This window comes from Phyllostomus discolor, chromosome 3 (genome assembly GCF_004126475.2).
Source record: "Phyllostomus discolor isolate MPI-MPIP mPhyDis1 chromosome 3, mPhyDis1.pri.v3, whole genome shotgun sequence".
In the NCBI taxonomy this organism is placed as follows: Eukaryota; Metazoa; Chordata; class Mammalia; order Chiroptera; family Phyllostomidae; genus Phyllostomus; species Phyllostomus discolor.
The window spans coordinates 56,220,467-56,237,209 of record NC_040905.2 but is presented as its reverse complement, the minus strand read 5'-3'; the positions used below and the strand labels follow the sequence as shown (position 1 = coordinate 56,237,209).

Sequence of the window (16,743 nt, the reverse complement as noted above, 5' to 3'; positions counted from 1 at the left end):
ACCCTTGGGATGATGAGTCTTGGCTGTGTGTCTTTAAAATGAACTCAGGTTGCGTTCATAGCCCAGGTAATGTGATATTCGGTATAGTGCATGTTAAGCTTAACGAGATAAGGAGTAACTTTCGGGACCAAGTAAATATTTCCCAACTCATAAGACATCATGTAGTCAACTAACAAGAAGAAGAAGAGTTATTATATCTTTTGAAGTTCAGAATACCTCTAAGAAAAAAAAGTAAAAGTTCCACTTGTTCCTTTTAACCAAAATATAATTAGGTGTCTCACATCTAACATAAAGTAGAAAGTTAAATGTATCTAGATGCACCATAATGAGCAATGTTTTGCACTTAAAGTAATAATGATTCATTTAATTGTTTGAATCAGTAATACCAGGCTTGCAGCAACTGAGCTTATGATCATTTTTGTCCCTTATTAAGTATTCAGCTTGTATTTACTTAACACCATAATTTCTTTTGTGATATAGTGTGTTTGGTTTCCAGCCTTGAGTTTTCACAAAACATTATGTGAGTCAATGAAAAAGTTATTTGCCAATATGTGTAAAATAAAACCAGAGTTCTTTCTTTGAAAATTGACATCACATATTCTAATGTTCTATCATTTTTCATAAGCTGTGTTTATTTAAGTGACTGCATTGTGCTTATTATAGCAAAATACATGCTTTGCACTGATAAGTTTAGCAGGAGAGAATTAATTTCTTCCCACATCTTTTAATGTGGCATGGCAGTTTCACTCTAAGATCAAAACACATAACTGAAGGTTATGTTTAATTTCTAAATCAAAGTGTTGTGGGAAGATGATTGAAATCTGAAGATGACTCAGATCACTTGATATGTGGTTTTCTTCCTACAGAAACCTTATGGTAGACTGCCATTTCCATGTTAGAAAGAACCTAATAGTGATGCGATTAAAATAATTTCACTATATACTGAAAGTTTATGTTAGTTACTTCGGTCCTTAGTATGTTTTTTTAAAAAGAATTTTTTAGGCTTCAATACCATAGGAACCTCTTCTACCCACCCAGTATATGTCCTTTTATTAACGATGGGGACAAAGAAGTAATCACTTAATTTTACCAACACTGATTTTTTGGACAATTTTTGTGTGTCTATTTTGACCAAAAATATAAGATATCCATTTGGCTCTTTGCCTGTATAAAATTGTTCATTTGCCCCGAAGGGTAAATTAAGTTTATGTGGCCAAATTAACTGTTTCGATTTTTCTGAGGCATGATAGATTAATGGTAATTGAGATATAGCTTCTGCACCAAAGTGAACTTGTTGGTTTTCTAATTTTCTATTTCTTAAAGCAGTCAGGCAAAAATACTAACCTAGAGCTAACATGGATTTTTCTCAGGTGTTTTAAAAATAGAAATTAAAAATGTTGTCCCCACGTCTGGATTTCACTCAGTGTCCCTTATCTGAACCTCTCAAAGGCCTCTCTGTGTGGGGTGTGCAGCCCAGTGCACTCAGACAGTTCTGCTCAGAGAAGGAAGTGAAGAGTTTTGGTTCCCATTTTACACTTCTGGAACAGTTTAGGGAAGGAAGCACCTTTACACCTTTTATTGTTCGTGGTTGCTGACATCATATCCTTCCCTGACCAGTCTGTGCGTGTTTCCTGCCATTCTGTCAAGACTCTTCTGTGTTACTGGGAGGGATTTGTAGGAGGGTGGGAGAGATGGAGGGAGGGCTGGAGGGAGGGAGGATGGGAGCAAGAAAGAGAGAGGGAGGGAAGAGGGGGCAGAGAGAGAGGAGGTGTGTATCACTCGAGGGAACTTATTTATAAATGAGAGCCAGTGGGAGAAGGATCTTTAGCATCTGTTCACAAGAAATTCTTCTCTACTTGGGTCTCACACCACTTTGCCTTCGTCTGTCTGCTTGTGCCAAACTCAAAGTGAACAGAAGCCTGCCATAATGAAGTTCCCCTTTTTAGTAAGCAGCCTGATTTTATTTTTCTTATACTTAGGTTGGCATAAAAAAAATAATGCAGACGACTGAAACTCTAGAGAGTGTAACTATGGTAGAGCATTTCTTTTTCTTTATGTTTTTTTTTTTTAAATTACTGATTGTTTCTGCGGAACTCTGTCATTTTCCAAGAATGCTTCTTTCATGTGGAAAGAAGTAGCGGCAAGCCTGCTGGAATTATTTTAAGCTTATGGTTGATTGTACATAATGAAAGTTTTCAGCATAACTTGAAATTCTACTACATGTAGTTTAGTTATTGTAATCATTTCTTCATATACATACAAAACAATTTTACAGATTACTTGAAGTTACATAATCTCTTTTCCAGCCTCTCTAGGCTTCTTACAAATTAATGCTTGAAACCAACCTTACAATATAATTTCTGCATAAAAATCAGGTTTGAGAAATAGTTATGCCAAGAAAACAACTATATAACTGTTATTGACCTTCCTAACTCTTTGAATTTTTACTGACAGCCTTCAAATGTGGTGAATCATAATCAAATGCTCTAGGCCATATGTTCTATGACACATTTTACTTCAGGAAAAGAGTCACATCATCACTACATATTATTCTGCATATATACTTAATAATATAAAACTTTGCATTGTAGGAATGTTCAAAAGGCAGCACTTGAAGAAATGTTCATTTTTACAGAAACAAGGAAATATTTTAATTGTATTAAAATTTACACTTGTTTCTCTATACATTACCTTGCCTATTTCAAAAAGGAAATTATATTTAGTGGCATTTTATCAACTATTATATATATATTTGACATCTACACAGCAAGTTTTTTTACAGCAAAATATTTCCCACAATGTTTTGAGAATTTAAAAAAAAATCCTTGCTCTGCCTTTTTTAAAACACCCCTTATTTCACAGTTGTGAAATGTGGGGTTGTGGTATGGAGGAACTCTTCTGAGTTTGGTTCATCAGGAACTCTTCCTGTCTTTCTGAGGAGGCTTTTCTCCAGCGATGTTTCTCTACTTGCCTGGTTATTTGTATTTTGAAATCAGGATCAGGAGACGTTCTTGCCCTGCCCGCCTTGTCACCACACGCTAATCTGTTCACCCTGACCTTCCACCTTAGCGTGAATAAGCGCTTAGGCAGGCATAGTCTTGTAAGCCGATAGTGCCACCGGCCTCAGCTAAATGAAAGAAAGGAAATTGTCCCATTTGCATTTGCTGTGGATTCATGGGTTGGCTTTTCTGTTGGCTTTCCTGTGACAGAGGAAGCCTGTTTGTCTCTGTGGGGTCTTGCACATGCATGGGAAATACCATTCTAACGTGCTGCTTGCTTCTAAGGTAAGACTATAGGAAACAGGAAAGTTGCCCAGTTGAGTGATGTTTGAGACCATTTCTAAACATAGATAAATACAGTGCCAGCAGTGAATATGTGATGCAATTGTGCTTTGTGGACTTTTCATATTTTAATGTGATTCAGTGTGTTTAGCTAATTCAGTAGGATAGCTAATTTTTTTCATGTGTATTTGTCAAATGTGTGTTATTTATAGAACTCTAACACTTCTGAACTACTTCCAACACTTAGAATTACTGCTGGGGTAATAAATAGTTTTTGATGATCACTGTGTGGTCATGATGTTACTCAGTACATATATTCTCAGAGGCAAGAGTGAGCTGCAGTTTAATAGAAAGGTTTTGGGCAAAAGAGAATAGATGGTCTTAGCATTTAAGCAGTGCCTAATCCACTAGAACTAATTATGTCATAATAGCTTGTGCAATTAGATAATCACAGAAAACTTAAAATTGTAAAAAAAATTACTCAAAGAGGTGGAGAATTTAGAAATTAAATTAAACAAGTCAAAAGAGAGCTGGTGATCAGACCAAGTATAGGACAGCTTTCCTGTTCCAATAACTTTGAATTGGAGCCAACTGATCTATTAAGTAGCCAGGACATTGGCTTAGCATTACATAACAAAAGTGGGAGTTTATCAGGTTGGTTGTGAGCCACCAGCTAAAATAAACAGGGACATTCTGAGCGATGTGTAAAGTAGTTGCATTCTTTGACATGCGATGGGTTAGAATAATTGAGGCTGTTGCTTGCAAATGAAGAAGCCATTGTGGAGTGCGTTCTTGTTAACTTCCACACTGCACGGCATTTCACTTTCATTACACTCAGATGTACTTTCAAACAAAGTAAAATATGTACTTTTAATACTGTAGATTTTCTGGGTTTATCTTACTTTATTGGTGATCATTTCTTTACTATTAATTCATGGCCTAAAGATATCTAGTATACAATAACAAGCTTTTATAATTTTGTATCTTACTCCCCAAAGAGATATGATATCTTTTCAAAATATTTAAATTTAGAGGACTGATGGCTTATTATAAAAAAGTGTAGTTATAAGTGGAATAATACTCTAATTTTTACACCTTTCTTTTTTCTTTTTATGAATGATTATATTTTTGGATTCTTGTATTGAAAATATAGCTTAAGGGCTTTCAAAAGGAAAAGAGATCTCTCACTGCTGATAGCTGCTTGTTATGTAAGATTAAATATCACATGTTCTTTTTACAGTATTCTCATAGCGGTGGCTTTTTAAAAATAAGATTAAAAGACTTAGATTTAAATTAGCTGACATTTACATATATCAAATAACACTTTGATAATAGTCCATCCTATTTGCATAACGAGGGACAACGTTATCACCTCTGCTGTCAAAACAGGAGATTGTTTTCCCTTCAGAAATGAATTAGCTGCCCTACTTAGCATACACAGGTACATAAAGGTTCATTAACTCTCTGATTTAGGTAATTTTTCATAACAGAAAGGTGCAAATAGTCACCTAATTTTATTTAAAAATATTAAGAAACTCTTTGCAAAAGATACATTTTAACTGCCAGGTTTTGAAACATAGTTTTCATCATTTAAATTACTTGTTAAAGTACTTATGAAATTATTTTAATTATAAAAACAAACCAATCCTACTTGATGTGCTCCTGTGTGTGATATACTGTGTACTTTTAACAAGCACTTATTTTCATTCACTTGATTGGCTTACTGCCATGTAGTTTTATTTTTTAAAAATTAGAATATGATAGTTCTTACAATACTGACTTGCTGCTAAAGGGGTATTGAATGTCTCCTTTTTGTTCAGCAGGAACGAATGCAGGAATTTGGGAACTGAGTGGTGCAAGTGCTGAAGAAGGAGATTTGTTTGGAGGAAACAGGAAAGAGAAAGAAAAGGAAGGAAAAAATACATAATTTCAGGGACGAGAGAGAGAAGAAAAACGGGGACTATGGGGAGAAAAAAGATTCAGATTACGAGGATTATGGATGAACGTAACAGACAGGTGAGTGGGATAAACTTCTTTCTTTCATTATTTACATGTTCTATGTGTTAACATTTTCCCCAAAATGGGGTAAGGGTCCTGGAAAATATTTTGAATTAAACGTGGCCAGTTTAAATGCTAATAGTCTCTTATATGTAAAAGGAAAAAAATAACCCTCTCTTGTAGAAATACAGTTTACACATTCATGGTTAGTTAGTTTTTACTTCAACCTGAATTCTAAGTGGGAGTTATACTTGTGTAATATAAATAGCTTAATAATTAAGAGTTAATAAGCATAACATTGCTACATTGCACGCATCACTAAAGATATTCTAATATTCATGGGCACAAGGCCCTTTGTGGTTATCCATTTTAAAGGTTTACATTGTAGGCTAAATATTCTGAATAAAAATAGCTTTTATTCTATTCACAAATTTTGAAATGCACCCAAAATATTTAACATATTCTGACAACAACAGAGAAAACACCCACATAAAATATTAGTAACTTAAAACATGTAGGCAAGAAGTATTGGTTAATTCATACTATTTTCTTTAAACCTTGACTTTTATAAACATAGAGGCAGATGATGTTGTAATTTTTCCTAGGACTCCAGTGATAATATCTGTGTGATACAATTCAGGGTCTGGCACAAATAATGCCCCCTGTTTATTACAAAATATTGTATTACAAAGTCATAAGCTTATAATTCTGTAACATAACACTATCACACTCAAGCATATCATATGACATTTTAGGTGAAATGATCAAATTAAAACTGTGAATTATTACACCCATAGTATTACCCTACAAACCACACTCAAGCAGGCATCAGACCCTATATTCTAAAAACATTATACAGCCAACTGTTCTATTCAACAAATACTTAAATATCATGAATATCTGTGAATTCTTCACACCTGGGGAATGTGGATGTAGCCAGGCAACGTAAAGAGAGGGGTGGGTAGTTTGCTTGTATTCTAATGTTGAATATCAAGTAATGGGTCCTGGGAGAAATTACAGTACTGCCAGGTCCCAGCCATTGCAGGTGGATAGTGCAAACTATAAAGCAGGCATTCCTTGACTGTGGAAGAGAAGCATCTTTTGCCTGTCCTCCCTTTACACTAGGGGAAGCTAAGAGGACAGCTTTGGAGATGCCCCCTAAGGCTGTAGTTTCCCCCAAATAAAGACACTCTATGTCTTTGTCCCTTTCTATCTTCTTGGACTTGTGAGACTAGAACTGATTCCTGGTTTAAAGTGTTATGTTGTAAAATATGTACATTATAATGAATAGAAGTTATTATTTATGCTGTCAAAGCCAGATTCTATTAAGAGTTAAACTTTTTGATTTTTATGTTTATAATTCCTTAAATTGTTATATTCAAGGTACATATGACTTGAACTATTTTTGGCTGAAAAGTGAGCTAAAGGATGAATAATGCTAAGATTTATAATGTATTCCTTTAGTGTTTTCCTGCATATTATTTATTGCTATGAATCAAGTCAAAAAGCAATAATTTTTTCAATATAAAACCACAACATTTTTAATCGGTTTATAGACTGAAATTAAAACTGAAATATTGAACATCATGTACCATTGACTATTTAGGCCCAGTTATTTGGACTAGAATCTGTTTTGGGTACAATGAAAAATTATGTGAATTAGCACCTACATTTCATTAATAATGTCAAGTAATTTTTAAGTTCATGAAATTCATTTTGTCTTTGTTTTGCTTGCAAAGAAGGAAGAAATTTTTTGCAGGTGGAAATCATGAACTTTCATTATGCTTTATAAAGGAGCATAAAACTCACACAGGAATACAAGAATTTTAACATTCTACTTTTGCGCTAATAATTGAACATCTTTTCTTAATTTAAATATAGTTGTGTCTACAATTGCTATGATTCTCACCCATGTTAGAAGAAGAAAATTTATTTAAATTCAGCTTCATTTATCTTTTTATTAATCCTGAAGACAATTTTCTTGATTTTATTCTATAGAATTTAGGCTCTTAGCCTTTTTTTCTTTTTTCTTTCTTTTAGTCATTAGGTACAGTAGGTCTTTTAACTCAATACTTAAACAGAATTAGTAAGTGTGAAAATTGTCATGTTTTAACATGTATTTCAGTGGTTGTTTTAGATGGCCATTGACAACTTTCAACAGCCATCTTACTTATAAATGTTTGTCATGTGCAGAGTGGTCATAAGAACCATTTGGAGAGAGCTTAAAAGAGATAAGTCACTTCTAAAATTCACACCAGCAAATCTCTCATAGTGTGTCCTGTGAAGTGTGGAAGCACCCCTAAACTGAGCTGCCTTTAAACTGTGTGTTCATATGTTGAAAAGTAAAAGGTAACTGTTTTGCCCTTGTGGAAGCCTCCCCCATGGTAGACTCCTTAATGGAACCTCACACAATGGTTCACAGTCATCTTTTCTTAAAAGCAGTAAAAGTCTGCTCTGCCACTGCAGGTGTTTATTTGGCAACATAGAGAACAGGGTGTGTTTTTACAGAATAAGAAATTCTGGCATAAAGTGTGAAATGAAATATTGCAGAGCTGATGTGATAAATTGTATATCATTAAGAAATGAAACTGTTGTAAAACAGAGTGGCTAACTATTTAAATTGAATTTTGCCCTTATTTTATTTTTCATAGTGGAAATAGGGAACAGCTAAAATTCAGAAACTCCAGTTGTATACCTGTAATAGTTTAGGGGAGGAAAAATAATAACAGCTCCTTAAATTTTCCAGAGTTCTTAAGCTTATGAAAACTACTTATTTTTCAAATGCTAACCTAAACAAGATGGATTTCTTAGGCCAGTATGTAAAAATAATTAAAATCCTAGATTCTCTCTTTGTCTCACAAAAACTTTCAGATAACTTAGTAAAAGAAGCTACAGGTTCCAAGAACTACATACATATTATTCCATTTAATTCTTATCAATCCCCTTTACAACTGAATAATTCATTTATTTATTAAATCAACAAATATTATTGGATTGCAGTGTGCCTAGCATTAATTAGTCAATGGTAAACAAGAAGAATCTCACCCATCTTATCAGCTGCTATAGAAATCAGCAAACTTTTTCTGTAAAGGGCCGAAAGAAAATATTTTTGGTACTGTAAACCATGCAGTAACTGTCTCAATGAGTTGTGAAAGCAGCCATGGGCAAGATGCAGGGGGATGAATGTGCTTGTGGGCCATAGTATGGGGACCTCTGGCCTAGTGGATGAATTCAGCCATGAAACAGGCAAATATGTAATGAAAGTTTTGTTCATAGGTGCTATCAATGAAATTATCAAAGTGCTGTGAAGGAATAATAGGAGGTGTTTTGTTCAGATTGAGGTCAGAAAAATGCATCTGGAAGGCAATGCTAAAGATGGGAACATTAAGACAGTCAAAGTCAGGCAGATGGCAACATTCCAGAGGTAACAGTATTTGCAAAGCTCCTTTAGAAATGAGAGTGCCTGCTAGGAAGCTGAAGGAAAGCCCATGGAACTTGACCTTGGTGTGTCTAACTTAGGAAAGATGAGAGAAAAGATTGAATTAGGCATGGCCCAGACCATGCAAAGCTTTGTTGGTTGTCAAAGATTTGAGCCCAGATCTTTTAGATTAAAACACAAAACAAACATGATTTTCTTAATTAAATCTTGTGTCATCCTGTATAATATAATGTTTAGGTCATAGCCTTGCCCAGTTACATCATACTGCATCCAGTATAATATGATAGTAATGAACATGGTTTTAGAGACAAACCTAATTCTGGTCCCAGTGCTGTCACCTACTAGCTGTATGACCGACCCTCCCACAAGAGACTTAAAACCTCTCTGAGCCTCATCAGTTCCCTGTTCAGTAGTAGAGTGAGGATTAAAAAAATAATACCTCATTAGGTCACTGAGATAATTAGAGAAGAAAAGTAAAGAACCTAACATATAATAAGTGCTCAATGAATTTCCTTATCAAGCTATTTCTATTAAGACCCATGCTCTTTAAACCATGAGCTATTATGTTAGAGTTAATGTGATTTGCATCAAAAGATTTCCTGCTCTGTGTAGCACATTAAAGAATGATACCTGAACCTTCATTTCATAAGGGCTTCACCTTAAAAGGGTATTGGGGAGATAGGAGGAAAGTGGAACAGAGTAAGGAAGGAGCACAAAGGAGCCTTTGGAAGCTGAAGGAGTGAGCAAGTCATTTCAGAGCAAGAGCTTGCTGGTGGAAGAGGATGGCTGGTGGACAGTATGAAAAATCACTCAGAACATTTGCAGAGCAGGGCAGGTGACAGAGATGGGGAGAAGCAGTTTCCTAAGCTCTATGTACTATGGAAATTACTGTCAAATACGTTACTAACCAAATTATTTTGAACTACAGATCGCCATTCTTACCACTTCCAACTTCCAGCTTATTCTAACCCTACAATTTCAAGCTCTCAGTATGCATTTTTTAATTTTTACCCAGTAGGTACCTTCATCAGTTAGGCAATAATCTTACCCTTCTTCATCTAGTACTATTTTTACTATACTCTGAAACAGCCATATTTATTGAGTTTTGTCCTTGTATCACTTTTTACAAACAATATACCTAGAAATCTATTATATCTGTTGTATCAAGAAGACATGTCAAAGTTAGGCATGCTTAACCAATAGCCTGTTGACTTGGATATTTGTATTTAAATTTTCCAGTTTTCACATTTTGAAAAGATAGAGGAGGTAAGCCTAACTTTATTTGTATGACTTGTTATTAAATGACAATTAAATATTTGAATAACCAAAAGAGAAAATTATGTGACAAATAACACAGAGCCTAATGTAGTCATGTTAAGGAGAAAAGATTTTTAAATGTCTTAAGTTCTTTTCTTCCATCAGATCTGGCACACTAATAGTTTTTTCCAGCAAACAAAATTTTATATAATTATCAGTGTAATAACTGGAGCACAAATTAAAGACAATTAGCAACATTCTCCTGTTAATAGAACAGCAGAATCCCCTTATGACTGGAAAGAATTCAGAGTTCATAGCTGTTAAATTGTGTAACGTTTTCCTCTGGAGATGTATTGATTTCCTTAAGTGACTTTCTTTTATAAAGAAACAAATTTTACTCCTTTCTCCTGTTTTCCACTATTTTGGGTTCTTAATTTCAGTGGATTTTTTGCTGTAACATTCATTCCTTCAAGGTGATAATCCAGAATATCAGTAAATAAAAGGGCTAATTACAGTTCTAAACCTGAGAGTTACAACCTACTAAACTAATATAAAATTTGTTGAAATTGAGATGGATTCACTCTAAATATGAGGAGCTGGATAATTTAGAAATGCAAATTAATTGCTTCATAACTTTGTAATGAACTGTGAACCGTGAGTTAAAAAAAAAAAAAACAGAGTAATCATCACACTGTTTTCCTTTGTCATCTCCACAAACAGAACTTCCAGACTTGTCAGTTGCTGGTATTCATATCAAGCAAGTGTGTGTTGTTTGAGAGAAAATTATACTTTAAGTAACAGAGAAGAGTTCTCCATGTTAAGCAATGAATATCTGGAACTTTGGTTCAGGTCAAGTGAAGAAAATTTCAATCACTGCAAAAGTGTTTATTTTTTACCTCTGAATCCAAAATAAACCTGCAAATACCTTATATTGAAGATTTTTATGCCTTTTCCCCCTCAGTATCATTTCTTAACAGCTGACTGCCTCCCTTACACTTCTATTAAAATTTTTATTAAGCTCATTTTATATAAATAAAATTAGCATGTATCATATAATTTATTAGGACATAGTAGTACAATACATCTCAGAAGTGGATAGCAGGGTATATTGATGCATCCTGTGGATACCTACTTAAAAATTCCCCATGTGTGTAAGCTAAACCATTCTTTCATTAATCTTAAAAATCACCAAGGGGAAAAGTTTTTGTTGGAATTATTGGTGATTGAAGAGACTGAAAAAGAAAACCTAAAAGAAAAATGAGAAAGTGTACTTTTGAGAATTTTCAAATCAAGGAAAGCAGTAGCCAGAGTGCTCAGATGTCTAACAGCTATGACATCAGGCCAGTCATTTGTATCATATTCCCAGCAATCTGCAAACAGTTCACAAGTGATCTTCCCCCTATATGGTTGAATCATAGTCAAGTGCACCACATACTTCTTATATGGCCGATGAATGTGGGACATTTTATATTTATGTGAGCTGGATCTATCCCTGCACTGTCAGAAAGGCATTATCTCAACCGCAGTCAGATTCACTCAGCTGTCCTTTGTAGAACATCCAAGGGAGGTCAAAATGTTTACAAGGGAAACGAAACTGTTTCTCTAGAATTCTGTTACTGGGTTTAAGAAATAAGCTCCCCATAAACTTGAGGGCTTCAAGACTTTTTGTTGTTTCAGTCTAATTTGTGTATCTCATATAATTTCCATTTTTAAATTGTAGTTCATAAAAATTCTGATGTTTGGGTTTATTGTGTCTCAATCATTTTGTGTACAAAGGTGACAATGAATGACACTTTCCACTTCTGTGAATGCATGCACACACCTTGTTTGCTACAAGTCACTTTGTGCTTTGCAAATGCACAAATGCTGTGTGACATTATATTACTGAGAAACCAGCACTAAAAATATTAACATCATAAATAGACCACATAAACCAAAAGGTTTCTTCTAAACTGTAGAATAAAGAACATGTTGCTGATTATTTCAAAAGCCATGTCCTTTGCAGTCTAGACTAACTTTAACATTGTAATTTGTTCAAAATGAGCTCCTTCAAAAATTAATATGGTGAAAGCATTTTGAAAATTTACATCTCAACACACTCTCATTAAAGACAATTTAGAACACCTCACCTCAAAATAATGACTTTAGTTTAAAAAACTTACATAATTATTTTTTGGATGTATATTTACATTTCTTTGAAATACTTTAGATCACTCATAGGAATGAGAACCATTCTAAATGTTTGAAAATTTGACTTTTAATTTTAATTTGGAACAGTTTAGCTTAAGAAATCACTAACATTTAAATAACATTTCAACAAATGTAACTGTTTGGAAACTACAAGGGAGACAGCCTCCTGCCTTCTGTCTTGCAAGGATTGATTTGGAAGGCCCTGAGGGAGAAAATATTGGAGTTAGAAGGTAAACCTGAAGCCATTGTGGAAAGGAAGAAGTTACACTCTTCCTGTTATGACAGGAAATGTAGACAAATGTGCTTCCTGAGCATTTACTCAGCAGGGAATGAAGTAGTCTTTGACCTTTACCTTAGGTACATTTCGGCTTTGTTAAACTAGTAAACATGTTTTTGCCCCCAAAATATGAATCTGGTTTATTTTATTCTTCTCAGATTCAAATGATATATTTTATGTATATGAGGTATAAAGAAATAGAGGCATTTATTTTATGACTGCATCTCCAGATTGGAATTAGAATGTAAATCAGCCCTTTATCAAGCAAATAAGGAATTTCCACATATAAGAAACAGCACATATAAGAAATTAAAAATATATTGTGCAATAGTCTTCTCTTTTTAAAACCCAAAACATTTTTAGGCTTAAAAATGGACCACAATAAAATCTTTTATATCCTGATAAGTTTAATAATTGTAGAATATCCTTTTTCCTTTGCCTCATGTAGACAAATATATCAGAAATCAGCTACCACACATTTTAAAACCAAGGCTCTATGAGCTTGTTAATAAACACAAAAGTTCAATTATTTAATTATAATCTAACCTATTTTTTATAATTTTTTTCAAAATACTATGCAAAGCTTAGGATTTAAATTTTTTTTTTTTTTTTGAGGTTTGGAGTGTTGACTTAGGAGGAGGAGTTGGTAGGATTCCAAATTCCATACTCTCAGCCCTTTATTTTAATCCTTTTATCGCATTCAGAATTTTAGGAACTACTGCTCAAAACTCCTTTGGAAATCCCTGCATTTCAGTGAAACCCAGCTCAGTTTGCTGGAGGCTAATGAGGACAATAGTCCCCTTTGCAGCCCCAATGCACTGCTGTCTCATCCTTGCAAGTTATGCTGGAGGGTTACAAGCACATGGTAGCAGTCTGCTTAAAAGAGTCCCTCACTGCTCTTTAAAGAGCCTTTCTTTTACGGAGGCAGGCCCCGTCATTGTATAAAGGAGCGCTTGTCTAGAACACAAGTCTGCAGTGGCATTACTTCCTCCCACCGAGAGTAATCACCAAGCCTAAAGCTCGAAAGCCTTTCTAATGACAGACTGAATTAAACAAAATAAAATTGAAGAGGAATACTTTAGAACAGTTGTACCATTACTTACTGTCAGGAACAAGCCAGAAGAAGAAAAAGAGCATTTAAGAGGGCATTTCCCTTTTTCAATTAGAGATTGTCCTTGCAGACTCCTGACTCCATCCCTAACCCTTTAAACACATAGGAAGACCTAGTGGCTGTGGATTAGAGAGTGCATTGTGTCTGTGACCTGTCCATCTTGTCACTCATTAGTCACTCTGTTTCCTCAACTGGGAGGAAACAGATTATCAGATTATCAAGACTGGGAGTGAGGAGGAGTGGATCTAAAATACTTTCATAGGATGAAGGTTAAATTAGTCATTACTCTATTTAGACAAAAAAAAAATACCTCAAACTGTTGAAAATAGAATAAGCTGAGTATTTTAATAGTCCCAAACAGATTCTTTTTTTCCCTTTGTTCCTTCAAATTTACTTCTTTTCATTAAAATAGCTTTTAGATTATCTACAGTCAGATTTTTATCATGGCTTTCTTTTACATAAATTGGAATTTTTAAGGTAAACAATTGTTTTAAGACATTTATAAACTTCTTCACCCTTGACCCAGTTGTTATGAATCATCCTGCAGCTCAGGGCCAGCGATGCCTGCGTTCATCCACAGGGTACCATCTTCTGTGCCAGCAAGTGAATGGTAACAGAATACTTTTATTGAATTTGTTGGGGTGACACTGGTTAATGAAACCATACAGTTTTTGCATGTACAGTTCTATAACACATCATTTGCATACTGCTTGTGCGGTCACCACCAAAAGTCAAGTCTCTTTCTGACACCATCTCAAACAGATTCTAAAGTGAAGACACTAATACTACGTTATGAGTTAAAGAAATGAGTAAAAAGTTCTCCACTCACTGAGCAGACTCATTGAGCAGCTGAGTTAAGATCAGGCCAAAAGGCCCTGGCCAGTGTGGCTCAGTTGGTTGGAGTGTCATCCCAGAGATCAAAGGGTCATGGGTTTGATTCCCAGTCCGGGCACATGTCCAGGTTGCACGTTTGATCCCTGGTCAAGGTGCATATGAGAACCGATTGATGTTTCTCTCTCTTTCTCCTCCCCACTTCTTCTCACTCCAATGAAAAAGTATCCTCAGGTGACAATAAAAATAAATATTTTTTAAAGATCAGGCTGAAAGTATTCTGATGAGTAGAAAGAAGAATAAAATTATTGTTGCTCTCCTTAGTAACTAATGCTCTTCAAGTCCTTTAAAGTTAGGTCTCAGTTCCCATAGATGTGGGTAGCTGATGTTTCCAAAGGCCTTTTGCTGTCATTTATTCAGAACACTTTCCTGTAAGTTGCAAGGACTTCCACAGTTAATATGGCAGAAAAGTTCTCCTGAGATGACGTTTTGAACGGAGTCCGGATTAGGAGGGGAAACGGAGGAGGCATGCGCATGGTGTGGAGACTCATTATTGTATGTCCTTTCCGTTCCACAGTAGTCAAACTAATTTCCCCACCCCATAGGAAATAATACAGGAGTCCTCTGCTTTTAGAACTTGTTATTTACATTGCTTGTGTGTAAATCGGAGACCCACCTTTTGTATTGTGGCTGTAAACAGAACTGTGTTTGCTACCAACTTAAATGTTTCTCCTTTTGTGAAATTTAAATAAACATCCACAAACATAGAACTAGTATGTGCCCACTAGTGCATGCATGCGGTTCTCATGAGCTTCAGTGGGACTGGCTGGGGGTCTGAGGGCAGAGCTGGCTGTGGAGTCCACACAAAAGGAGCTTTACTGTCAAACCTAGAAACCAATTTCTTCTAAATTTCAGTATTATCAGTATTCTTTTTTTACTTTAACCTAGAAAAGTTCCCTTACATTAGTGAATGTGTAATGCAGTACTCTGCTTGTGCTGTTCAGAAAAACTGACTGTTCTTAATGGACCGGTACACTGTTCAGTGAACGGCTGACTGGGTGCATGTGGTGCTGATTTAAGCCCTGGAGATGCAATCGTCTAAATGAGATCAGGAACACCGGCTAAGGGAAGTGTGAAGAAGGTTCTGTTTCCATTTCATCCCGGAACTAGTTTTGTGACGTTGGATAAGGCAATTCATGCCTTTTTTACAGCATCATCTGAGAAATGGGGATGAAAAACTGCCATGTAATAACTTCAAAGAGTTACTATCGAATGTAGTGAGATAATTTATTATAGTCTTTGAACTTCTTAGAAAACATTCACCAAATACAATCAACATTCTTACCTAAAAATAACTATAATATGATATGCTCTAATTTCACCAACAAACCTACACACAAAATTTGACCCAGTCCAACTTTTCTATTCAGTTTTACCAAATGTACATTTTTACTCTAAGTGAAAATAACAAAAAAAGAAAAATGTGTGAAATTTTCCCCTCTCATGGACAGACTTCCTATTAACATAGCTTGAGCATGCATAGAAATTTATTTTTGCCATTCCTTTTGGACTGCAAAACATGCACAATTCTTGATCCATCTTTCCATTCATTCATTTAGCAAATATTTAGCCAAGTATTTTTCTGGGATTTTGGATTATGAGATCAGACAGGAGATGTTCTGGGCTTTCAAGGGGAGCTCAAGGTCTACTTGAGAGAGAAACTCTGATCTCCACATAACAATGGTAACCCAAGTTGGCAGGTCCTAGGGGAGCAGCAGTATGTAACAGGAACTGACTGAGCCTGACGCATCAGAGAAAAAAGTACGACCTACCTCTTACAGTGTTTCACTGTCAACAAGTCACTGACACTTATATCATGTCCCTTCATTTAAGTCTCATAACAACTCTATAAGAGCCTATTTTTACCTCCATTTTACAGGTGAGGAAACAGGGGTTCAGGTAAATTAAGCAATTGACCCAAGGACACACAGCTCATAAATGTCAGTGTTCAGACTTCATTTCCAATTCCCATGTTTTTGCTTCTATACTCAACTGCCCCAGTAATGATGCATATATACTGCTTCTTTAAAAATAGCTTAGTAATGTGATTTTCCTATTTTATCAATCTAGACCATTTTTTCTCTGCATTTTCAGCACTAAACATAATTTAACATTCTCTACTCAAATTTTTACAGTCTTTTCTATCTTTTCTAACTACAAAAAGAAAGTGACCTCATTTATTTCTTGGAATATGGAAATTAGAGATGATTATGATAATATATTGATGAGGTTAGGTAACCAAAAAATAAGACATTTTATAGAGTGAATTGCAGAAATAGATTCTTGTTTTGAACTGTAT

General features: G+C 35.0%; 1 protein-coding gene across 20 annotated transcripts in view; it reads left to right on the top strand.

Moving 5' to 3' along the window:
• MEF2C (myocyte enhancer factor 2C) overlaps positions 1-16,743 on the top strand; it is a 163,206-nt gene that overhangs the window by 67,255 nt on the left and 79,208 nt on the right. For 9 of the 20 annotated variants that reach the window (XM_028529117.2, XM_036020519.1, XM_036020517.1 and 6 more), the window contains one exon: positions 5,102-5,297. In XM_028529117.2, coding sequence (XP_028384918.1) covers positions 5,244-5,297 — 54 coding nt within the window. In that variant the 5' untranslated portion in view covers positions 5,102-5,243. Of the gene's footprint in view, positions 1-1,797; positions 1,946-2,897; positions 3,285-5,101; positions 5,298-16,743 lie in introns of those variants that run through there. The other 11 variants (XM_028529158.2, XM_028529109.2, XM_028529124.2 and 8 more) reach the window with 6 other exon arrangements.